The sequence below is a fragment of the Eucyclogobius newberryi genome, unplaced genomic scaffold (assembly GCF_026437365.1).
Source record: "Eucyclogobius newberryi isolate DKJ021-1_F unplaced genomic scaffold, fEucNew1.0.hap1 SCAF_19, whole genome shotgun sequence".
In the NCBI taxonomy this organism is placed as follows: Eukaryota; Metazoa; Chordata; class Actinopteri; order Gobiiformes; family Gobiidae; genus Eucyclogobius; species Eucyclogobius newberryi.
This window is the reverse complement of record NW_027315823.1, coordinates 23,585,510-23,612,061: the sequence shown is the minus strand read 5'-3', so window position 1 is coordinate 23,612,061 and position 26,552 is coordinate 23,585,510. Positions and strand designations below refer to the sequence as shown.

General features: G+C 37.6%; 1 protein-coding gene across 4 annotated transcripts in view; it reads left to right on the top strand.

Moving 5' to 3' along the window:
- The window catches only part of srgap3 (SLIT-ROBO Rho GTPase activating protein 3), a 57,279-nt gene that overhangs the window by 16,054 nt on the left and 14,673 nt on the right, over positions 1–26,552 (top strand). For all 4 annotated transcript variants that reach the window (XM_072452229.1, XM_072452227.1, XM_072452230.1 and 1 more), the window contains exons 2-7: positions 1,289–1,484; positions 11,365–11,527; positions 15,985–16,047; positions 21,225–21,407; positions 22,496–22,624; positions 25,625–25,846. In XM_072452229.1, the coding sequence (XP_072308330.1) occupies positions 1,289–1,484; positions 11,365–11,527; positions 15,985–16,047; positions 21,225–21,407; positions 22,496–22,624; positions 25,625–25,846 (956 nt within the window). The remainder of the gene's footprint in view (positions 1–1,288; positions 1,485–11,364; positions 11,528–15,984; positions 16,048–21,224; positions 21,408–22,495; positions 22,625–25,624; positions 25,847–26,552) is intronic.

Genomic DNA, 26,552 nt, shown 5'->3' with positions numbered 1-26,552 from the left:
GCTTTTGTTTTTAGGCTTTTCCTATTAGTTGGACAGTGGATGACAAAAAGCTAGCTTCTGGCGGAGGCTGCAAGACTAATTGCAAATTAAATCAAAATTGTGGTCCTGTTAACAAATTGTAAACAATGCATTTATTTAGGGTAGGGGTCTTTTAAACTAAAAAACAAAAACCTGCAAATCCTTTTAGTTTAGATCTACAAATATCATATATAATTGTAACAGAAAAAACAGACATTTTGCTGGTGATACATTTGTTGGCTATAAATGTTCTGAGTCTTTTTGGCTTCTGCCTGGTGAAAGAGCCTTGTCAGTATCTTCCTGGTTTTGTTTCTCTATGATTTGGTGGACTACAGAAGGCCTAGTCTCCTTCAGCGATGAAGGAGTCAAGTTTATTTACTGGTTCTCACAGAAGAGCTGGGGTTTGGACTGGCTGTCAAAGTTATTACAATAAACTCAGCGATTGTATAAGGAGGTAAAATGGCCCGTAGTGAATGAATGTACCAGTTTATGGCCCAATGTTGATAGTATAGGGTCAAGTACCAGGGATGGCAAATCGTATTGAACTTGTGTGTGTTTTTTCCCCCTGAGCCGTAGGGGATAAACAAAAACATATGCTAGGACTAACCTAAAGTTAGATATCAGTTTATTAGATGTGCCAGAAACACTATTTGGAATTCATCAACAAAAGCATTGGCATGTGTGCATATTTTTTTCTAATATATGGTATTTATTATTGATTTATCTTTTGGTATTTATTATTGATTTATTCTTTATTATCTGTGTTCTCTCTCTCTCTCTCTCTCTCCCACTGTGGAAGCTGTTTTAATTATTAATCATGTCTGCTGTTGTTATTGTAGACACCATAATATACTGTAGAAAAAAAACACTGTCAAATTAGAAGAATGCACGGAAAGAAACCAAGTTGTAATGTCTTTTACTGGCACTGTGAAAATAACAAATAGCAAAAAGTTGGCTCATAGATTTGTATACCGGTACTTCTGTAATAGTAATAGTAATAGAAATAATACTAATACTACTACTACTACTACTACTACTACTACTACTACTACTACTAATAATAATAATAATAATACTAATAATAGAGAAAAGCATTGGCTACATCAATTCAAATATTCAAACAGTATCCAAATGTTGCTAGTGGATACCTTTCTATTATTTTTTAAAAGTCTTAGAACAACATTGCACTTTATGATGAACAAAATGTAAAATGTAAAATAATGACCTACTTAAGCCACTTTTAATTCACTGTGTCGTTCTTGTGTCACAGAAATCCGTAACCAGTTGGTGGAACAGTTCAAATGCCTGGAGCAGCAGTCGGAGTCTCGGATCCAGCTCCTCCAGGACCTGCAGGAGTTCTTCCGACGTAAAGCTGAGATCGAGCTGGAGTATTCCCGCAGTCTGGAGAAACTGGCCGAGAGGTTTTCCTCCAAGATCCGCAGCTCCAGAGAACACCAGCAGTTCAAGTGAGTGTCCTTTTCCTGGCTGTATTAGATATAGTATTAGTCTCCAAAACACTTTCTTGTTTTTAGATATTGACTTTTTGCTATAGATGTGGTCATGACATTTTTAAAATGATATTGATTTGTAATTGGGCTTGACTAGGATAGACAATTTGAGACAATTGTTCAACAATTAAGAACTGATAAGACATTTCCTCTTGCTTTGCATGACTGATATTGCTGGCTAGGATTGTCAAATAATGTATTACCCTGATACATATCAATATGAAAACTACCGTAGTTTTGAAGACAGATACTAATATGAGCAAGTATTCACAGTAAACACATTTAGAGAACACAGCTTAGCCTATCCTGAATGGTACTGGAACTAATCTTGATCTTAATCACCACTGATATACGACCACATGGTAATATGCATTAAATCACTATTATTTAAAATTTAAAATTTAAATTTTTGACTGTTATTATGATATTGAAATTGGGTAGTGCCTTTTCCTTAAACTAATATTGTGAAAACACTAATACATGTGGCTCATAACATCATATAATTCACTTTCCTGTATTGGTTATATGCTATAAAATGACAAAAAAGTTTAATTTCGGCTGCAGTGACCACAACATAAAGCTGGTAATGGTTTCTTACAGCATCTCATAAAGCGAGTGAAAATGGTCCGATTTGAACCAGCACTGACCCACTTCTCCTCCTCCTCTTCTGAAATGTTCTGCAGAAATCACTGCTAAGATTTCACTTTAGGACTCGTCTCATGCAGTGCATGAAATCCAGCTCTGCATGCGCCCAAACGCCTGTGCTCCAGGCGAATAGGAAAAGCTTCGTTCAGCCTAGAAACGGAAGCAATCACCCACTGTTTGCATGTCGTGTGTGTGGCTGTGTATTCCTTATGTTATGAGGACCTAGTTCTCTTCAGACTGCCTTGAGTAGGAACTAAAGTTGTTATAAACTTGGGTTGGACTGTGTATTTGTCATGGACTTGCTAATTGGGTCCAACTGTATGACTTGAAACTTGGCTGCTGGTTCAGTCTTTTGCTGTTATAGCTTAACCTTTGGTCAGTGAAGTTGATCTTATTCACACAGTAACATATGACTGCAGTAACATATAACAGACAGGCTTTCTCACCATTTGACTTGACCAATATGTCAAGGGAGTAAAGATACAGTCAGCAGCGCGTCATATTAGGCGTTCCCTCAGATGCCGACTGTATCTATGCAAAGCACCAATACGCAGCCAGACACTCGTTACTCGTACTTATGGTCTACAGTATGTGTCTATAATGTAATAAAAGTAATGTTTCAGAGACTTGAGCCAAGCAGAATGGCCTTAGAGGAAGCGAAAGCGGGCGGAAGTGTTCAAAAGTGGTCTTAGTGCATGGCAGACAGTACAATGATGTTCTTCTTATTTCCTGAGTTTGTTTTGTTTTCATTTAGAAAAATCCTAATATTTTGAATGATTGTTAATTAAAATAAAAAATGAACAAAGTGGTTATGGGCCAAAAAACTTTGTCTTTTCAAGCAATTATTTTTATAACAAGGGCTACAGGGACTATCACTAACAATTATTTTTGTTGTCAACAAGTCAGCAATTATTTTGTTGTTGTTTTGTTTAAGTTTTAAAAGTGTAATGATTGAGAATTTATTGTTTTTCCTGAGAGACCTTTTTTCTAATGTAATATTTTGTTTTTCATTACTGTTGTTATTGTTTTAAAGACAGAATCAACTATTTACACATAGAATATGGTAACTGAAGGCTTGTAGATAGAGAATATTGTGTATGATTAATGAAAATCAGAAGTTGTCTATTATTTTTCAACATTTTATTTAATAATGCTGCAGTCTTATAAAATGTCTTATAAAATGTATTTCATATGTCATGTGTCAAAATTTGATTACCAATATTTGTTTATAGTCGACCAGCCACATTTAGTCAATGAATCGTTGTAACGTTTCAGAGTTTTTTGGCTGATAGAATGTTTAAAATCTCTAAAATATCTATACTTTAGTACAAATGTGTTACAATTTCTTTTACAGTACAGTACGGTACAGTCTGTATAATTATGTTCGCAAGATGGAGCACACAACCAAATTCTTAGTATAGCTTTGCATTCTGATACAGCCTTTCTCTGTATTTTAGATCGAATATACTGTATGCATCTTAAGTAGACACTCTGGCAATGCACATTTGTCTTTTTCCACTAGAACATTACAGCAAGAGCAAAAATGACGAAAACTATCGGAAGTTTTCCCCAGTGACTTGGCTTATTCCATAAAACATTTTTTCTTATACAATTTCCTACCCTCTCTATGGTATTGTGCTTCTTTCTTAGCCAATATTCATGCATTACGAGAAAGATAAAAGCGCCAAACTGGCTCTGACCAGAACACGCTTCCAAATGGACTGGATGTCCGCCTACACTCTCTTGGCCCGACTCGAGCCGTGCAGATTCATTAGTGAGCTCCCTGCCTCTCTGATTTACAACTACTGCAACTACGACTACTCCACTGTACCCCCCCTCTACACACACGGACACACACACGAACACACACGGACACACACACGGACACACACACGAACACACACACGGACACACACACGGACACACACACGAACACACACACGCCTCTCTTTTCGCTCACTCCGATTGGACACATTATAACAAATCACAGGAGAGCTCCTAACTGCACTTACTGGACACATTAAAATCAGGCGCCGCTTACTTTCCTTACCTGGTCCGGAGAGACGGTGGCTAACTTAATTTTGAGTAGTGAGGCAGACGTTTTAAAGAGTGTGTCATTGGGATTCATAATGTGGCTTATTGAATCAGAGTGTTCTGCACAGACATATGCAGGTGGAGCAGCAGCATTAGCAGGCAGCTCATGTAATATTGAAAAGAACGGGGACTAAGCTGTTACTTTACTTTACAGAGACACTGCTTACGATAAATCCCTTTGAACTGGATGAGAATAGAGAAAGTTCATGCAATTAATTTAATTTTAATCAAACAGAGACTTTTGTATTTGATATAGGCTGTGTTATTATTGTTCATTGTTGTATGTTGCACAGAATCTCTGTTCATTGACAATGGCATTCAACCTTTTATGATTCAGATTATTTTTCTGATTTCAAGTCACTAATCAGACTAAGGCTTTTTGAACTGGATCCTCTTGTTGTTTAGATCAGATCAGAGTTCAGACTTTGTTTACTATTTTTGTGTAGAATGCCACTGTTTAAAATAGGAAAAATAGGAAAAAAATAAGATTGAAACCTTTTTTTTAACAATACAAAATTTGCCCGAAATTCTGTGTAACATCTCATTTGTCCAGGAGAGATCCATTGTAGAAAAAGCTTCAGTTGCAGAAACGGTGTCCACATGACTACGACTGAAGCTTTTTCTACAATACAACGTGTATAATCATTTCTATTGTCCAGCCCTAGGATGAAGGGGATCAATCCTAGTAACAATGGCAATTCAAAATGCTGATACATAACCAAACACAAACAATACAACTCTCCCATGCTCTGGAAATGCTACACTGGAAATGGTATTTTTGCTGGGGATGTTTTCAAACTTTTGTTTCATTCATTAGAAAACAGGGCTTTTAAAATAAATGCTTGCACTCCTAGTCAGGCGCAGATGTACTAGTCAAGTAAATTTGGTACAGCTACAACAATGTACATTTCTAATTTAAATATTATATTTGTTAAATACTATATTAAAACTAACCAATCTGATCATGCATCACATGTAGAAAAAGAGTATTTGAGTCATACGAATACCATTAAAATGACTCTGTTATGTGGTCTTCAGTGTGACGTGCATGAAGAACCTTTAGCAGATGCTTCTTTTGTGAGTCCTGGCCTTTGTGAACGGCACCAAACTCCAGCTGCAGCCTTTTTAGTGCTACTGGGTTGTTGTTTAAGCCTTTCCCCTCTGCAGTGGTACAAGGGTCAAGGGTCAGACGCCGTCACATATCTCATAGCTCTAAATGTCCACAACAGTTTTGCAATCGTGTGTGTGTGTGTGAGTGTGTGTGAGTGTGTGAGTGTGTGTGTGTGTGTGTGTGTGTGTGTGTGAGTGTGTGTGAGTGTGTGAGTGTGTGTGTGTGTGTGAGTGTGTGAGTGTGTGAGTGAGAGTGTGTGTGTGTGTTAGAGTGTGTGTGTGTGTGTGTGTGTTTGTGTGTGTGTGTGTGTGTGAGTGTGTGTGTGTGTGAGTGTGTGAGTGAGACAGTAGATTAGCTAAAAACACTGATTTCCCATTCACTGCTTTTGTTCTGGGGAAGATCAATGCAAGTCGAATGTTTTCATGTGAGTAAGAAATGATGTGGAAGCAATGAATTTGAAAAAGATGATTGGAGCTGCATGTGCACATTTTGTATGTTTTTTCCCAGCAATAATACTAGAGCTCTGTAGGCCTTCTTGGTCGACTAAATACTTGCCTTGTGTATCAGTTAAACAAACTATAAAGGGTCTTTTGCAATGACAAAAGCTCTTAAAACTTTTAGGATCTTGTGCGAAAATATGTATGGCCAGTAACTCCTAAAACTCCACTCCATGCATTCTAATTTCTGTTGTTGTGCATAAAATAAGTAATGTTGTTAATCGGCCGATTCATTGACTTAACAACTAAAGAACTATAGCCCAAGATACTACTAGTTGGTAAAGGACTTTAATCAGAGTACTTTAGAGCTTGTTTGCTTTATTTGGTGTAGCTTTTAAAACAAATATATTAAACAACATGCTGAAGTATTACGACCAAATATGGACAGCCAGATTCATATAACAAGTGTCACGTCTTGACATTTAAAGGCAATGTAATAACAAGACTGAGTAGACGAAGACTACAAAATGCCGATGCAAAAAAGTATCAAAATGTTGTCAAATGTAGCTTTGTACTTCACAATCTGCACCAGATGTAACCCCTGAACTTTCAGGCTGCACGGACGAGACCACTTTTGAAAGTTTTGTAGGTTTTATATAGAAGCATGAAATCACACATAATATACAGGAATTGGCAAACTGTTGTTAAGTCTTTCAGCAGCAAAAGGGGCGGCTTTGATTGTATTGTGTATAAAGAAAACGGAGATAAACTGAACATTAAAACTGAGAACTAATGATAAATATAGAATGTACAACTCGCCCATAAATAACATACCTGAAGTCACACACAAAACACATGAGTGTCCCTAAATGCTGCATTGACTGGTAAAAGGCCTCTCCGTCTATAACAGGATGAGCTACATGTAATAAGATCTAACATTGATGCACTTCCTCCTCTGTCCTACACTGCATGCTAATCATATCCTGTGTTGTGAGTAGATACAGAAACAGTGCCATGTAAACGGAAGCTTTGAAGATACACATTAAGAAGTCATGAACTATATCGAGTGGGCGAATGTATGACATGTGAACAGTGAAATGTACTGCATCGCCACATATTTGCAGTTTCAAAGACATGTCTCTTTGTTTAAATGAATTGTATGTAAGAATTTCATGAACATGACTTCTCTGTGTCCCCTGATATGACACAGATGACTCTGAGAGGTCGGACGACTCAATGAACTCAATGCAGTTAAGATAAATGCATTTAGAATTTTGCTAAAAATTATAAAATTGTTATCCCAGAATACCGTATTTTACGCACTATAAGGCACATTAAGCGAAACAGAAGGTGTACCACACAAAATCAATTCGAGGTCAGTAAGCACAACCAGAATCAATCCATATATGGCGCACTGGATTATAAAGCGCGCTGTAGTTTTTAGAAAAAAATAAAGGCTTTTAAGTGCGCCTTATAGGGTGAAAAATACGGTAGCTCATTTTTTAGGTTTATAATTTCACTTCCTGATGACATCATACTAGGATATTACCCTGCAAACACTGAGAAAAAAACATCTAATGTTGTTTTTTGTGTGTAAATGATGCATAAACTTTGACTGGAACGAGTGTCCCTAGTGTATGTCACTTCCTGTCATTTTTTTTGCAGGATTTTCAACTTTTCTCCTCAAATACCTACTCGATTGAGGTAAAACTATAATTCATATGTAAAACAGGCAAGCCCTGTTCATATATTCTACTGAGAAATAATATGTGTGTCCTCTATCTGCTGGTCAAGGCTCTGGCAGCACGCGTTCAGTTGTGATTGCAGTACCTTTTTTTGAAATGGCAAATATGGTTCTTTTATAGCCGCTACATTTTCTTTAACACAGTGTTTCCCAACCCATCAGCTATTTGGAATTATTTCAGATTTTAAAATGTGTTGAAAAGGAATAATTTGAATGTAAAATGTTGTCCTTTAGAACGGTTTAGGAGGATTTTGAACATGTCATTGATGGAAATAATTGACAATAGGAGATTTATTTGCCTGATCGCCTGTACAGTACATAAGTCTGAGTTTTTAGGGGGTGCTCAGAGTTTACAAGTTTACAAGATTCCTCTTTCCTTTTTAATTTTTTTCTTGCCGTTTCTGTATTTCATATGTATGGAGGTGATTAACGTAGTCCATAGTGTTAACACCATATAACATATGCCACACACTATTTTAGGTCTCATCTTTGATTTGCCCCTTGTGAAATAGAAGCACTCATTTACATGTTTTCTGGGTCAATGTAAACAGCCCTTACCCCATGTCCCAGTTTCATATGGATTTTCCCCCTTTCCTTCTCTACTGTTACTGTTTTTCACAACTGTAAAATGTACATAAAAACCTCTTTTTACCCATTTTTGTTATAAAATAAAGTAAATAATGCATTTTATTTAGTATATTTAAATGTTCATACTTTTGGAAATGTTGACCTTATCGGAGTGGGGTGATATTGACAAAAATACTCCCAATGATAATAATTAGCAATGCATCAGGAAGGTTTTAATTGATTTATTTACTGATCAGGAAAGTCCCAGTGATAATTAGAATCTCTTTTTCAGGCGAGTCCGGGCCCCTGGGGGGTCTTTCTACATGGTTTTAGTAGAAAGGGTAACCTACGCTGACATGGGGAGAACATGCAAACACCATACAGAAAAAACAGTCACAAACACCGTCAAAAATGTATAAATGTCTTTGTTGAAGATCACGTATCACTTTTTATCTTTGTTTGGTTAAGTTACTTTCTGTCTTTAATCAGCTGTTTTACTGCCTTTTTGACAAGGTTTTTTTCAGACATTATACTTGATATTACAATTTAGTTTGTTTGTTCACAACCGAATGATTATTCATAATTACTATTATTTTTAACACATTACTATTCCTCAAGTTTGTCCGGAGCTTTACAAAATCAAACTTTTTGACAAAATGAAAGTGAATGTGACAAAAACAGACTATAGATTGTATTAAAAAAAAAAAAAAAAATGTACTTTTAGAATCGTCAGTATTATTATTTTTTATTTAGTTCTTGTGATTATATTCCGACAAGAATAATCACGATTATGGATTAACCGAAAAATCTTGACATCCTTCATATTTGAGACTACACTAATTAATCTGTTTGAATGTTCAGGTTCAGATTGTCTTAAGTTTTGTTACTATTTAACGGAGCTTCCAGAGTTTCTGAGAGTGCAGGTAAACAGGACTGCAGTGGTCTTGCTTGTTCCACAGGTCGCTGCAGCAGAAGTGGTGCAGAGTGAGGGATGAGGCCGTCCCGAGGAGACTGGGGCGAGATGCTCTATATAAAGACCTGCGGCTCTTAACCTGATCCTCTCCTCTGCTCGTCCTCAGACCTCTGTGTATCAAACCGTCCGCCAGAATTGACAACTTATACAAAATAAGTTACCAGTAATTACATATGGAGCAGCAGTGGCCTAGTGGGATCAGCTATCCACCATTAGGAGGTGGTTTGATTACCGCTCAATACTCAATTTTCTCATTGTCGGACATTTAAAGGTCATTTCATATCAATTAATTTATCATTCCGGCTGATTTGTCTCAATTCCAACTGAAGCTGTTCCTGAACCATTTGGAGGACTCTTTGTGAAGCTGGGATTCTGTAGTTTTTGGCTTCTGATATCTGTACAGTATTACTGTAATTATAAGTAGAAACAAGCTCAGCTCCAAGAAAAGTCAGATTTTAAATCCAACCTAGATTTACTTAGGTAAGTATATAAAGGAGTAAAGCTGCTGTCTGGATGGATCTGATTGACATTGTTGGGCGTTTGTTTGGTTCTGACAATTCCTTTTTCAAATCTGAAGCTAATTTAACAAAACATGTAATTAAGGGACTTGAGTTAAGTTTTATTTGTGGGTTTGGATTACAAACTTACCCTTATTCTTCCTGAAATGGACTTGACTGAATTTGACTGAAAATACTAGGATTATTTATTTTTAGATTTTGCCTTCGCGAGAGCTTTATTATTTTTACCAGCTTGTGGAGAAAATGGGATAAATGCAGAAAATGCTGTCACAATTTTAAAGGGTTTTAAGTCTTTTACAAAGACGAGGTCAGTGGTGATTTTTACATTTGTAGACATTTTAGATGTTAATCAGGTACTCAGGGTGTGTGAGCCAGAGTCTCACAAAGACAAAGGGGAGACTAATAGCCCATTAAAGGACTGAATAGGCTAGCTCGGTAGATACAAAGAGGGTAAGTTTCTGTTGAAACAAACAACTCTGTCCTCTTTAGGAAGGCTCCGCCCAATGGGCTGGACTTACCACAGAATAGTACAAATATCGGAGTTCCCGGCCTAAATTTTCTCATTGACAATGACTCTTGGGAGTCGAAGCATCTATTTTTTCTTACTGGGTCCAGATGACTACAACTGAAGCTTTTTCTGCAATTTGTAGAAAATATATAAATAAAATATGGTGGTCAGCCAAACCTTCCACCTTTGTTGGAGTATTATTTTGTAAGTTCTGTTCTCTAAAGAGGCAGTGGTTTGAAGTCCGCTTTGCTCATCCTCCTTTTCCTCAGACCACAGTGAAACCTTCCACTCCCATTTCCCTGTGTGTTCTTTGTCTTTTCTTTTCTAGTTTGTTGATTGATTAATGTCTCGGGCAGTTGGAGGTGATTGTGTATCTGCTTCCTGTTTGAAAAGCTCCCCAGGCTGGGACCACTTTAACCAAATCAGAGCTACAATCAGGGTCCAGGATTCTCAGGATCATTATGGTCACGAGCGACTGAGGGCCTAACCTGATCAGGCCTGTCTGGACTGGGACCAATTTTATTGTGAGCAAAGGGGAAGATGAAAGAAGGTTTTAATCTAATATCCTTAGCCATTATGCAGTTGTATTTTCTTTTTCTGAAATGGCTTTATGCGTAGATCTGCTTTTATTGGTGGTAGAGGTAGGCAATGTATAGAAACAATGATAATATTGTGAATGTGACAAAAACGGGACTAAAACAGGACTAAACCAGGGACAAACCAGGACTAATACCAGAACAAAATAATATCTGAATATCATTACAGGGATACTCCAAAAGGTTATAATATTGATAACAGATATTATTTTTTGTTAATATCGCCCACATCTAATTTGTGGTTGAAATGTGTTGCAGCCACATGTGCAATAATCCATAAACTGTGTGTTCTCTTTTGCATGTTGGGTGCTTTGAAAGTCTCTATAGCAGGTTTATACAGTAGTTGTGTCCTTGTCCAGTAGTTGTGTCTTGTCTAGGAATGAATGTGAGTTTGGCAGATTGGCAGCCATGTTTGTCAGTCTGCCCCAGGAAAGCTGTGGCAGTTATTGCACTTTTTAACTTCCAAAGTATGAGAAATCAAAGAATTATGCATAATAAAGGGTCTTTAAGTACCGGTATTCAAAACGTACTCTTCAAGTAGTGTTATTACATTATTGTCTTATTCTTGCCACTTGTCTTCTTAGAAAGGTGTGATTGAAGCTGTGAGTTGTCATCATGTTATACGTCATTACTGTGTGTTTGTAGGAAGGACCAGCACCTCCTGTCCTCGGTGAACTGCTGGTACCTGGTTCTGAACCAGACCAGGAGGGAGAGCCGGGACCATGCCACCCTCAGTGACATCTACACCAACAACGTCATTGTTCGACTGGCACAGATCTGTGAAGACATCCTCAGGCTCTTTAAAAAGGTGAGTCACTCTGGGCTCTCATCAGTACTGCACTACTACATCACTAGTGACCTTTATTGAGCGCATTACAATTTAGTTTTTAGTTTTTTGATCAAAGTTGTGCTGCTGGTAGCTCAGTTGTCTACTCTGCAGCACATTCAGGCTCTGGAGATTGAGTCATGGCTATGATAATTTGCTGAGAGTTCTCCTTGTTTTTAACTCACATTTCATACTATCCTGTCAAGAACATTATGGGCCAAAAAGTCTTATGCAGGTAGTCATGCTTGAATTCAGTTTATATAACATGTAAACTCCACACAGAGAGGCCCGGTCCTCTCCAGGAGTTGAACCTCATGAATCAGTAGCTTTTGTTTTCCCCCATAAAGTATATCTTTGCTATCAGACCACTAACACGGTCTTCACCTCTTATACAACATGTTATAGTTTGCAAACAAGAAAGAGCCACATTAATCACTACATGACACTTGAGAGCTGAGATGAGAGCTGATATGTCCTTCAGGAGCCCATCCTGTCGTGAGAGCATTAACAAGTTACAGAAATGTATATCAGCTGTCAGAAAAAAGGTTTATTGCCATTGACATTGAACACAGTTTGCAAACCTAGGAACTTGTTTCGGCGTTAAGGTGCAACATAAAACAATGAATAATTAAATAATAATAATAGCAACGTCTATTGATTTAAATATGGCATACATAAATTAAGAATATACTACTACTACTACTAATAAGGCACCAACAGCAGCTTTCTTACCAAAGTTCCTCTTGTTAAAAAAATCTAATTGAAATAATATTTGACCGCATATTAGCGCTCCATGTCACAGTGCCAGCCCAACAGTTGGAGCTTTGTCTTGGCACACATTGATATTGTTGGAGTTGAATTTGCTTTAGTCTGGCCTGAATCACAGAAATGGTGTGAAATAGACTCCTCTTACTCAAACACGAGCTGCTCTTGTGTCGTAGGATGTTTATTTGGCTCAATGTCAGGACATAGCAGAGGTGATTGAGGGCTACCCAAACATCACGTCACTATTTTAACCTTTTAACACTGTACTGTACATGTACTCTCTCTGCATGGCCTTCATTCATATTTATCCATTGTGTAAGAAGCCCTAAACATAAATATTGTACCTCTATTTGCCCAGTAGCGATTGAGAACAGGAGCCAAAAACGATATCAATGCTACAGTCTCCAGAACTCCTGCTGCGGCGTGGACTGATTATGGGAATAATTCATCATGTTGCAGTTAATTAGCTGTTATTGATTGTACTTTTATACACTTTTATGACTTGTTATTGATTACTTTAACCTTAATTTATAGCTTTTTATATATGTATATACAAATCACTCTATCTATATTTTTTGGAGCTGGCCGAGATTTCACAATAGCCACGTTTCAACTCGTTCACTTTGGAACTAATTGATTTGATATGGTCCGAAAGTGTCTCCACTGTGTTGAGTGAACTGTACCGGTGTATTAACCAATCTAATGTGGTGATGGTGATACCATTTCTGTTGAAAGGAGAGACATAGCAAAAAATAAATAAAAGTGCACATGTTAGCATCAGCTGTTTCCTGTTTTGATGCACGTCACTTGTGTCACAACTGAAAATATTATATTTCCAGTGCATAATGCATCTAACATTATCCAAACCCAAAACATTACATAAAGTGAAGTGAAATAAATGCAGAAAAAGCTGACGATAAGCTGGAAGTAGTTTCTTGTTTACTCTAGCTTTAGCCACATCTCACAGTAACACAAACATGTAATTATATTATATTACTTAACTTTTTTTGTGAATTGCTGGGATCAGCCTCATGATTAAAAGGTATTATTCAGGTACATTTTAGATTGCATTTATTAACAAAACATTTGTTATGTTTTGGTGACCTCAGTTGCTCTCGTTGCAGACCAAACCGCTCTAAAGCGAATCAGTCTGTGTCATTGCTATTGTGTATTGTTTTGTAACAGGCTTTTTTTTGCTAAAATACCAATGTCATTTTTTTGTGTCTAAAAAACTATATTTGATTTGTTGACACATATGCCATGAACAATAATCCCACAAATCCTTTTGGATATACTGCTTCATTTAAGTTCCACCGAAACAATAAAATCCCTAAATGTAATAAATGTTTTTGAATATGGCAGTGGTGATGGTTACAAGGTGTTGCATCACAGTGTTTCCCTGCGCCTCTGCACCACGCTCTGCAGTCAGTCTCTTTCCACACACATAAAATACACATTCCCTGGGTCTCCCTCATTCAACGCTTGAAAAAAAAACATTTCTAGTCAACAAAGCAGACACCACAGTATCCATAGTCCAACCTATCCCCCTTCAAAATGTGATTTCTAAAGTGTGAGTCACCAGCAGCACGGACGACAGGGTGTGGGCTTGTTAGACTTTCATCTGCCAATAAATCCCTTTGAGCGCTGGGTGGCTGTGTGTTTGAACTGTTCATTTAACCTTCGTCTTCAAATGTTTTTAGCCCTTAGTCACGCCCAGTGTTGATGCAAAAGAAAATCATATCATGACACAAATGTATTAGTCATCATTGCAACCATGCATCAAGTCGAGGCATTGCTGGGAAGAACTAAAAATAAACACATCTTTATCTATTTGTCTTCTGATGAGCTTTTGGGTCAGCCAACATTTGAGACTCTGAAAAACTCCATATGGTTAGATTACACATTTCTCTAAAACATAGGGAACAAGATTATAGTTATAATATAGATTATAGGTATTTACCACAAGGGCTGTTTAACCAAACTGTGTAATAATTAGAAAAAACATGCAAACGTGTGATATGCACTTTTTAAAATGAGGTTTGATAATAACACAGTTCAAATATCCAAAATGTTCCGATTGTGTGCACTACTCAATATTTTTCCCTTCCAGTGACATGAACTTTAAATCAGATGTTACTATTACTTTTAATGAAGTAGTTTCCCCAGAATACTTTCTTAATCTTGAATTTGAGCTATTCTACTTTATATGTTTATGTAATGATGTGTAGTAGTAGGACGTCACTATTTTGGATTTTTTTTTTTTACTGCTTCTACTCAGCGTATTAGTTAAATAATTACTAAGCATGAATCATTCTTAGCAAACTATTTGTTCACCATTAATTAAGTAATTGTTAATTTACTAAGGCAGAAATAAGTATAGTTATTATAAAGTGTTCAAGATCAAGAAGATTACTTTGTCTTAATCCTTTTGTACTTTGTCCCGAAGGAAATTTGTCTTGGACACACAGGCTGCCACACAGAGAAAAAATACACAAAAAAGATAGAAAACAGTACGTAGACATTAGAATATTACATATTGCTCCGCCCTATGGCCTGGATTTAAAAGTTTTGAGAGAAATGTCTAGTTTTTTTCTCAGTCGTCACTGTTTTTAAAAGTAAGATTCTGTTCAAAGTAGGAAAAAAAGGAGTTTTGAGTTTAAAAAACGTTGTCCTGATGCCCACCTTTGACACTTTTCTACCATGGACCACAGATGAGGGATTACACAGCCTATATAAAACACAAGTACAGCTGCATCTGATGTCTATTATATCTTCATTGAAACCAGTGTTCATTCATTATCCGCAGGCCTTCACTGCACTCACATGGGAGAAGCAGCTCTCTCACCGCTGCCTCAAACACAAACCCACATTGTTATCGTGTAACCTCTGTCAAGCTTAGCAGCTCCTGTCAGTCCAACAAAGTGTCTTCATTATCCATCGCACCATCTGTTTCTTCCTCATGACTCGATCACATGTAGTTATTAGGCTGTCTACTCACACTGTACACTCTATCGACGAGTGAATGTAGATCAGACAATTATTCTGATGAGATACACGCCGTCCCCCTTGATTCACCGTTGATTATAATAATGTTATTAGTAAATTAGGTAATCAGGATTCACAAGCTGATCAAAATGATTAAACCGGCAGCAGGTACATGAATGTAGTCAGGTGTCTGAGCTTCACATTTCACAATGTTCTTAACAAAAACACTTAACAAGTACAACACAATGCATTAACATTCAAAAAAGATATGTATATACTGCAAATAGAGCTGGGAGATATATAGAAACATTAATAATATCACTGTTGTTGTTTTGGAGATATGCCAAATTGAAATATTGAGTAGATTGTCTGTACTTAAAACTATCCAAATTAAGCTAAAAGAGCTGATTAAAAAGAAATTGCACACATACGTCTAGTGTATTCTTCAAAATAAGGGTATAAAGTAATATTTGTGTCCTTTTGTGGTTAATTATGGGGTTGATTCATGTTTTGCTCCTTTTTTATGCACTTTTTTTTAGCACATTATTGATGCTTTGTGGAAATATTGTCCAAACATCGCTGTCGTGATAATGCCAAAAAATATTGACGTATTAATTTAGTCCAATATGGCCAACCCCTAACTACAAGGTGCCTTCTTATTTTGTGACGTCTTTGTTTATCCTTTTCAGAGCAAAGAAATCGGAATACAGATGCACGAGGAGCTGGTGAAAGTGACCAATGAACTCTACACTGTAAGTACTATCATGCAACTTTCCCCTTGACGGTTTCAATATTTCAAAGATGCACTGTGTAGTCTTTCTGGTGTTTTGACTGGAATTTTTGACAATATGGCTGAAAACATATTTGCTTTTATTCAATTATAGGTTACTAAAAATGACCTTGTCTCCATTTGCTTGTCTCTGCGGTGTACAAAGTTTAATTCTGTGGAACATTCTAGGCAAAGCAATAACATCTCCATGGAAACAAGCGGGTGGCAGAGCGTACCTACCAGAAAAGTTACATAGTGGGGTAGCTTTAGTGAAGTAGGTCATGATTCAGGAACCTCTACCACAAATACCTGTTCACCATAAATCTAAAGTCTGGATTGTTTGTGTTTTTATTTTGGAATTTCATTTTCTAATGTTATTGTTTGTTTGTTTGTTTGTTTGTCTGTTTTGTAGATGTTTATCACCATGGATCAATGTACATACTCTGTAACGTGAGCTCTTTTCTCGTTTGTGTATTCGGTTTGTCTTCCGCACCACTGTGAGCCCCATGTACACTAAAGGTACAAAATGTTCTTGAGCTCCAGTGCTATTGTAAAAATGTCTCCTCGTGCGTTTGGATTCGTTAGCCAACAACGAGCTGTAGAGAAAGCTCTAAAAGACTTGTGGTTTTTGGTCTTTATCCTCCAGCTGTAAAGAGCTTCCTGCAGCTGCTTTCCATATATTATAATATGAAAAGAGAGTGTGGGAGTGGGCTTCCAGATGCATACTCTCAGCAAATTTTGACAAACACAAATAGATTTTTGTTGCTTCAGTGGATTTCAAGTACAACATTGTTTGTTTGCTTTGTTTTCTGACAGCAACATGTCTTAACACAGATGGAGTCTGCTTCCTATCGTGCGCTGATTTGTGAATAATTGGCATGAATATTGTATGTTTGATTCAGCCAGAATCTGATCTATGCATAAGACGAAACAGAAATTAGTGTCTTCTTACTCCCTAACATTGGCAAGTAATGTCAATGAGCCATATTTTTTTATGATTCATGATGCAAATTTGAGGTATTTTGGTTTGTTAAGGGCAGTCTGAAACACCATGTTGTATCTTGTTCAGGTTTAGATTGAGAAGGAATTTACCCATGGACTACTAAATCGTTTTATTGCAACTAATTGATTATTGAGACTATCGTCAATGGACTTAGTAACCAAATAATGATTTTCTGGACGATACACAGTCTCCAAAACATGCCATGTGCTGAAAGAAGACGGGTTGTGACTCACGCAAAGGAAACATGTACATTTAGTGCTTTTGATGAAAAAAACGCATTTTGGCTGTAAATGTCAGGATGTTCTCAAATGTTATCACTTTCTCCTCCTCTGGGGCAAATTTTGTTGAAATGGCTTATTCAATGGCCTTTCACAATCGAAACAACGAATCAATTAATAGAAGAAATTGAATATGAATTGCTAGATTATTCAATCAGCAAATAATTGTTAGTTGCTGCTCTAACTCTAGCATTAGATTTCCGCTCTCGTCTAATGGCGTTGATGTACTCTACTAGTTTATAATACACTGTACATTTATTTACCTCTAGAATGATTTTGGCAGTGTTTTTTATTGTTGATAATTCAGTGTCGCAGATGTGCTTGATGCAGTGCAGGTATCTGAACACTGGTCGAAGTGTTTGTTATAGGCTGCTGCTGTTTTCTGGTTCTGTCCCCAGTCGGTGTTAAATCAGGACAAAGAGGCTTGTCTGGACCGACTCCAGGCAACTTCAGCAGTCCTGCGCCCCCCGAAGAGCAGCGCGATGGAGGAGATGTCTGTGATTTATTCATCAGTGCGGGGGGATGAGCAAAGGGCAGAGTTGGCACTGGGCTGCGTTTGTGCCATCTGTACGTTTAGATCGGGTATCCTCTAAACCCTTTGGGAGTGTGGCAGAGGCATAAAGGATAATGAGTTTGTTTAAGCTTCATCTTTGTGCCAGCCTTGTAAATTAATTTGCTTATGGTCAGCATCTTCTGTAGAACAATCTGTATCTTTATCTATTTTAATACTTTTAGTTGTGTAGTTGCTGTTCATACAAATTAAACAATATGCCTGTGATCTTTCCCCTTCTTACTGCCACAACTCATCTGACTCATAGTGTTCAGTGATTTGCATTATAACTATCTTTCTCTTTTGCATTTTTGATCCAGTCTTTTGACAAAAACAAAAGAACACGCTGCTTTTATGATGTGCGTTTAGTTAGTAAACTGGTAAACATATCAACATTGTATTATCAGTGTATTACACATTTGTAATTGTTGGTAACACATCTAACCCTTTAACCTTCCAAAATGATGGGTTGTATTAGATGTAAAAAGATTTCTGTTTGTCCCATGTGAGGAAATACTGATCTGTGTTCACATAGGGCCACTTCCATCATAATGCAGTAGCAGGATTAAGTAACTACTACAAGCCCAGTAATGCTATAACCCACTGCGTCTTTGCTGTAGACGCTAACCTCGTGCTGACCCAGCAGTCCGTGTTGGCAGGGTTCACTACATTCTGACTGCAGCCTGCTTAGTGTCTGACCTCTGGAAATACCTCAATCAATATCACAGTCTCACAGTGAGGATTACCTCTGCTATTTGCAGTCTTCTCTTTCAGTCGAGATAAAAAAAAGAGAAAGAAGAGAGAAAAACTGTGAAGTTTGGCTCTCTGTGTCTGCTCAGTGAGATATGGGCTGGATAACTCATCTGAAGCCACAGTTCAAACACAAGATATAAAATAAACTAACAGGGAAGTTTTAAATTGGGCCCCAAATGGAGGCAAAGCAAGGTTTCTGTTAATTTTCTGCTGGGCTGACCTAATATCCTATTGGGATCAATATCTTTTTTGATCCTCCTCCTCTGTCTCAAATACATTGCTGTGAAAATGTAGTAACAAGGTGAAAACATTGCTTGTGATGTTCAGCCACACCAAGTGGGCAATGCTCAAGGAAGAGCAAAAACACAATTACATGTCTTATATCTGAGGTATGCTGCAATATCCCAGGGCTGTAGTCAGTGAGCTGTACACACACCTTATGAGAGTTACTCTTGCTGAAAATTACCTGTTTTTAGCTGCAGGTTCTGCAGTCACATGTCTTGTGTTGGATTAAAACCGCTCACATTTAATAGGGATTATATAAATGCTTGTAAGCCTGAGGAGATATCGTGTGTTCACCTGAATCAATACACTGATGTAGGTTTTGTTCTTGAAAGAGTACAATTTAACTTTGGTTTAGCGCTTCCCTGGGCAATAATGACGGTTGCTGTATTGAATTATCATCCACACTTGTTTGAAGTAGTTGGAGTAGTGTGTGCGTAGACCATACCAGAGTAGTGTTCAATAGGGTTGTTGTCGACTAAAAAACTTTCTTGGACTAAAGACTTGACCTGTACTTAATTAGTCGACTTCTTCTTCTTTCTGCTATAAATCTTTTATAATCCCAATAAAATGTATCAACTCATAGAAATTAATCAACTAAATGACTGAATTCCTTCAACAACAGCCCTGTGATTTTGGTTACATTTGAAATTGAGAAGAGGTTTTATGTCACAAAATAATTCCCCTGAACTTCAAGCAAAGAATGTCCAATTTTAGTGTAAGGGTTATTGTGAGCAGGAACATCACAATTTTACAATTATTGTCAGCACTGTTATGACCAAACAACAGCAACATCTTTAATTTGCATTATTTCACTAGTCTAACTAATGAAATCAAACTTTCTGAATGAAAAAAGTAAAACGTGTTAAATATGTGTTTTGACTTATTTGACTATTTAATAATTGTTGCTTCCTACAATTATCACAATTATCACTTTTAGTTAATAATAATAACATTGTGACCTCAATGATCATGATTACTGATTAACTGAACAATCTTGACATCTCAAGCTATATTTCAAACGAGCGTTCTAATTTGCGCTTTGATGTACTGTAGCACAATGTTTTCCTGAATCAGGTAGTTTCCAGTGGCTCCATAAGGGCCTATTTTATTATGGCGAGGTGGAAGGTCAGTGGAAGATTGCAGCTGTGAGCGGTCTAATGGCATCCACAAGTGCGGTTTAGAGCACGTCTTGTGGAGTTAAGAGGAACCCTATGGCTTAAGAGCAGTGCGTTCTATTTGATCACAGGAAACCGAAAGGAAGAAACAAATAAATGCGTGTTTATGTTGACTCTGGCACATCCTGAAGCCGGCCTATAAATGCGCTCCAAAAATGTGAGACGTTAAGCACATACTATATACCTTCTGGTTTTCTTTCTTTTTTTACAAGTGAAGGGGGGGATTTGGTGGGGTCTGGAAAGAGTTAGGGCGTAGAAGTTGTGTCAGTGCCGACTTGTCATCGCACCAGGGAAAAGCACTGGTGAAACGTTCAAGTCCCTCAAGTGTAAGTGACTCTAAAGGACAAAAATAAACAGATGGAGAGGGATGTACAGGGCAGGAGAACCACAGTAAAGGGAGACGGGCTAGGAGAGCGATTTGACAGATAACAGACCACATGCTGAATACACTGGGTCACAGACTGGATATAGAGCAGATATACAGAGTGACGGTTAAAGGATTTTAGTCAAAATAGTCAAAATGATGGAAAAAGGCTGTATGTAGTGGAAGTGGGTCTGTTTTACCTTACTCACTAAACACTTGGAAAGAGAGATTATAATTCAAGGCACACGTTCAAAAATAATGTAGAAGGACATTTTTATGTGCTAGATTAGTTGATTGATTGATTTTCAATACATTTTTTAAATAGGCGATACAATCCTTGTATGTATGTTTTCATCGGTTTGGTGATTTTAATGCATCTTTTCCTTCTTTTCACTTTGAATTGCTTTATGTGCAAATTATGCTTTACAAATATACTTGCTTTGGCTGAAAAAATAAAGCTTTGAAAGACAACCGTGACATAATACGACGCGTGGTACTGCAGAAAATTGCTAAAGTTTTGTTGATATTATAAGGACAAGTCAGATGTTGATTGACTAATGAACAGCTCCAGAATGTTTTATTTAAGTTTTCATGAAATAAAAGCTTTCAACAAAATGTCTTCCCTTTTGAAAATGTGTGTCATTGTGATAGTTTGATATTTCCGTATTTCTAATTTAAAAAGTTGGCAAATAAATGCACCTTAAATGCATTTGTACTGTATGTGACTTCTTCTCTGCCCTCTCCTCGCACAGGTGATGAAGACCTACCACATGTACCACACGGAGAGCATCAGCGCTGAGAGCAAACTGAAGGATGCAGAGAAACAGGAGGAGAAACAATTCAGCAAATCTGGAGACCTGAATGTGAACCTGCTCCGACACGAGGACAGGCAGCCTCGACGCACCGTCCGCAAGATCGAGAAGATGAAGGAGAAGGTACAGGAGGAGCTAAACTTGGCACTGTGTTTTAAATATCAGAGCTACACAGGGGCACTCATGCATTTTCTCTTGTAGTTTTATATTACTTGGGGAATTTCTTAACCTAAATGAAATTACCTGGAGCTCCCGGGTGAAAGGAATTGGAATCAGAATTGGTATTCAGGATAAAATGTCTATGTCTATATAAATCTCTATGTCTGGAGCACTAGTCGTCTCTGTTGTGTCACTGCCCGTTTTCTGTCAATGTCATTAATGTTGTCTGTGTGTGTGTGAGCAGCCCACTCTTTTTACCTGCAACCAAATCTACCCTCGGGTACAAATAAAGTTACGTTACCTTACCTTACCTTAAAATGTGGCAAGATTCAAAATATTTATGCATATACTTGTGTGACTGTATGTGACCGTAGTATTGCATGTGTCATTATTCTGGTGCAACTGTAAACCAAAAACCGAGAACAGAGAAGTGAAACTAATCAATAGGTCTGCCACGGTGCCTTAGGCATTGGGGAAAAGTACACGAGGCATAATCCGATAAGGTTTGATTTTGTTTGTTATCAAAAATTGCCTAAACAATCGCTAATGTATTGAATTTCACTTGAGATAAAGATTCAGAAATTTCTTGTTTTCAATGATATGCTTTGGGTTTTTTTGTAGCAGAGATTTGTGTTAAATTGCCGTTTATCTTCAGAATATTAAGATTGAAAACCTTTTTTTTACATAAAGACAAAATAATACAAAATAAAAATTGGGATTGATCAGTTTTGTCATATAAGCCAGCCATAAACAGCTTAATGAGTTAAAATTGAATATTAATCAGTTGAGACAAACAAATAAATGCTGTACAATAATATTTTGTATTTATCATTTAATTCATGTTGAAGATAGATTATATTAGAGTTATGAAAACTTATCTTAACACTCTTTATGCTTTTCCAGTGGGGAGTTATTGATGACTAACAGTGACAAACAGAGAAATGAGTAAAAATAAATCACTTCATTTTTTTTACATGGCTTAATTTTCTGATCCTCTGCGATGATTCCTCTTCCACGTGTGTAACCATCACCTGCTCCTCTCTCCTCCCCAGAGACAAGCCAAGTACTCGGAGAACAAGCTCAAGTGCACCAAAGCCCGCAACGACTACCTGCTCAACCTGGCAGCGACCAACGCGGTGGTGGCAAAATACTACATTCACGACGTCTCAGACATGATCGATGTAAGTACAAGGTTTGTTTGTCTTCGTCTCTCCGCCGGGACGCCATGTTGATTTAAACTCTGCAGCTCTGTCACCCTCGCACCATCTGGTTGGATCACAGCTCGTTATGTTATCAAGCAGTTCCACTGGCTGCACTGAGCGTTTTTTGCGGTTCATTTTTGTGTGTTAATGAACACATCAAGGCGCCAGAGCGTGACAGGCAAACGATCGGATCTTCGGTGGGACAGTTGTTTCTGCTTGCTGTCCTTGGTTTGTTATTCGGGGACAGTTTTTGGTGAGGTGAAAGCAGTCTGACGCCTCATGAGTCAGAAGTGAGGAAACAGACTTGAGGAATGATTCAGAAGACGGGGGAAGGAACAAAAACAAAAATGTGTTGAAGGGCATTTGTTACGCCAAATTGACTTTTTGGGAGATTTCAAACATGTTATAACATTGTTCCCTCATCAAATACATTTCAACATCGCCAGCATTTATTACAACTGCATGTTTACATTAGCATGACAGAAATGTTGTTTAAATGGCTAGTTTTTGGTTTGTTCCATTGCTGCCAGTCAATGACATACTAATACAAAATCCAAGTAAGTTTACCAATGTAAAATAGTGTGTGTTTTTATATAAACGTCATTACGTTTTTAAGTTTTAAAACATGAAATACCAAAGAAACGCATGTTTAAAAGCCAATAACAGTGCATACAATGAATAATGTATGTCTTTAATTGGACATTGTATTTGTTTTATCTTGGATTTACCTGGCTCTTGCCCCATCTGGGAGTATGACATCATCACCATCTACAACTTCAGTGCATGTTTTTAATTCACAGACCAAGTTTGAAATGAAGGACACCAGGTATTTATTTACGCGCTGCCATAATGGAACAAACTGACTCATTACATCGCTCTATCAGTGACACTATTTCACAGTTTTAAAGATGCTCCATCATCAGACATACATCACATGGTGGTCTTTTTCAAACCCATTAACTTTGAGCTCAGAATGTTCGTGTTATTCCCAGTGTTTGTAAGGTTAGCCCTGAATGTTAGTTCTTCTAATTTTACTTCCTCTTAATCAATGTGGAACAGAACATTTGAACTTTGAAAAGTAGCATAAAAAATGTCTTTGTTCTGTTGGTCTTTTTGACATCAATCCACTTCTCATTTTGAGTGCTACTAAGCTTTTATGAGTATACATTACTAATGATACTACTGATGCAAAACTACTACTACTTTTATCAACATAAATTTTCATGTGTTTAAACATTGAGATTTTTCCTTTCATTTCCAGAGCAGAGCTTATTGTACATGTTTAAGAAACCTGTGCAGGCCTGGGGAGAAGATGCAAACTCCACACATCAATTAACCAACAACTAAGAGTTTTCAAACGGATATATTCTGTCTACGAAAATATAATTTTCTTTGTTTACTGAAATAAGCTGCCTTTGTTCCAATCAAGTCCAAAGTGGTGTTACAAACAGTGATGCTCGCTTTATTCTTATTGATTATTTTGGCCACGGCTCCACATTGAGAATTGTGCAGAATGACCCTTGTGTGTAATTGTGGTGCAACCGTAGATTTGAAATGCCAACAGAGGATTATTTATGAGGAGAAATTGTGACCGGGGCAAGTCATTGCTGAGCGTAAAGTCGCTGTAGCAGCACCTTCACGGTGCTTTGATGGACTGAGTGTCTGAGAGCTGAGGGATGTTTGTCATCCTGAATCCGCCTGAGCCTGAGGAAGAGGATTTGTGGGCTTTGAGTTCAGGCTTGTACTGGCAGGACACCTTTAGAAAAATTATTACTCATCCTTCTACCTGTTAGAAATGGTATGAAATGGTTCATAATGGTAACGTGTTACTAGAGGTGGTTAAATATAACATTATTGATATTATTGTGAATACTGCTTTGAACATAATCAAAACAGCACTGGGTAAATCACTAAAAATTCAAACTGTCACAAAATACATTACAAACAGCTGAAAAAGAATAAAATGGACCAACTTATGTTATGCTTTCAAACAAGTATAAAGTAATATTTCAGCACATATAAGGATATCTTTTGCAGTCCTTTCACATTTGTCTGACTTTTAAACATCAACAAGACATTTAAAAACAGGTTTTAGCTCATTTATTACCTTCAGATTATTGTTATTGTGATTAGGGCCCGGCGATATGACAAATAATAATTAAAATTTGATTTGATTTAGTCTAAAACATTCTTTATTTGTTTCTTGAACACAAACACAAAGACCATGTAACTTTAAAAAAAATGTATTCCTTTATCCAAAGTTTGAACTCCAAACCACATGCCTTTACTGAGGATTGGCTGTAGAAATATTGAAAAAATGCCTCAAACTGATATTGAGGATTAGACATAACAGAATCTCAATTTAAAGTAGATACCTGTAATAGCACAGCCCTAATTGGGATACTCAAAATTATATAGATATCCATCGCTCACCCAGTTACTATTACCACCCATCATCCCAAATCACTACTAGAGCTATGTAACTAGTGCTAATGCTTCCTATTACTACTATCGACATTTTCTTTTGAACAGTGATTTGAATAAAGGTAAAACCGTTAAACTTAATTAGGCTCACAAATAACACAACACTTTAAAGTACTCAGAATATTGAATAACATCTAAGTTAGTTTCCCCCACTCAGAGGCATGCTTTCAGTCTATCTCCTAAAGAGCATTTACTCAGTGATTCACTCAGCTATCAGGGCCCTGAGCTCTCTCTCTCCTCTCTTCCATCCTCTTCTTAATGAGGTTACTTTATACAGGCCTGTGTGATAACGCACTGTAATTATCCCCAGTGTTTTAGGCCAGGCTGTAATTCTCCAAACTAAGCTGCTATTTTGGTAACCCTAATTTGGGACTCAGTCTATTAAAGAGTTGACAGAAGGTGTCCACTTCTCTTTAGGTGGGACATCTGCTCTTCATTTAAGAGTTGATTCATTTATCACATTATTTCTGACTGTTTAATCCACTTCTGTTGCAGTGTTGTGACCTTGGTTATCACGCCAGTCTGGCCCGGGCCTTCAGGACGTACCTTTCTGCAGAGTACAACCTGGAGACGTCGCGCCACGAGGGGCTGGACGTCATCGAGAACGCAGTGGACAACCTGGACTCCCGCAGCGACAAGCACAAGATTATGGACATGCACAACCAGATGTTCTGCCCCCCCATGCGCTTCGAGTACCTGCCACACATGGGGGACGAGGTGAAGAGACAGAGCAGCATTCTCAATATTGCATTCTAAATCATTTTACTGTTATCATTCGGAGTGAACAGAAAAGTTACAGTCAGTGATTATTAGGCCAAGCGCCACAAGCTGGTGAGAGGTCTATTAGTCTCGTAAGGCCGTGCGAATCACGGCTGCGAAAGTGCGGACGTAGTGCGCACGAAATCGAGCGCGAAGCGCTCGCCCACTTCCAAACACTCACTAACGCACTCATGCACGCCCCGTGCATACTAATTAGTAGTAGGAAAATGGAACATTACCGTTGTAAACGGGCGAAGCCCGTGCAAAAGTGCGCACTAAACGAGCACTTTACATATCCCCATATAAAGCACTCATTTGCGCTAAGTAGCTCACGAATACGTTCCCCATCTCTTGCATGTTCCGTGCATATAAACATGTAATGCAAAAATTGAACATTATTACTGTATAGAGGGCCAAAAACACAAAGTGGGCGGAGCCCACTCAAAATTAACGAAAGTACCCGTCAGTGACCAGGGACCCACACCATGAGGTAGGAAAGCGCGAGCGCTTTCCGAAAATGTATAGTTTATGATATTTGAAAAATATCATATAACGCCCCCTACAGATTTTATATGGAGGTTAAATGTTTAGTTTTACGAAATTATATGAAATTTGACACACAACTCAATTACCCGATCAAAAAAGTCAATGAGACCCATGTCAT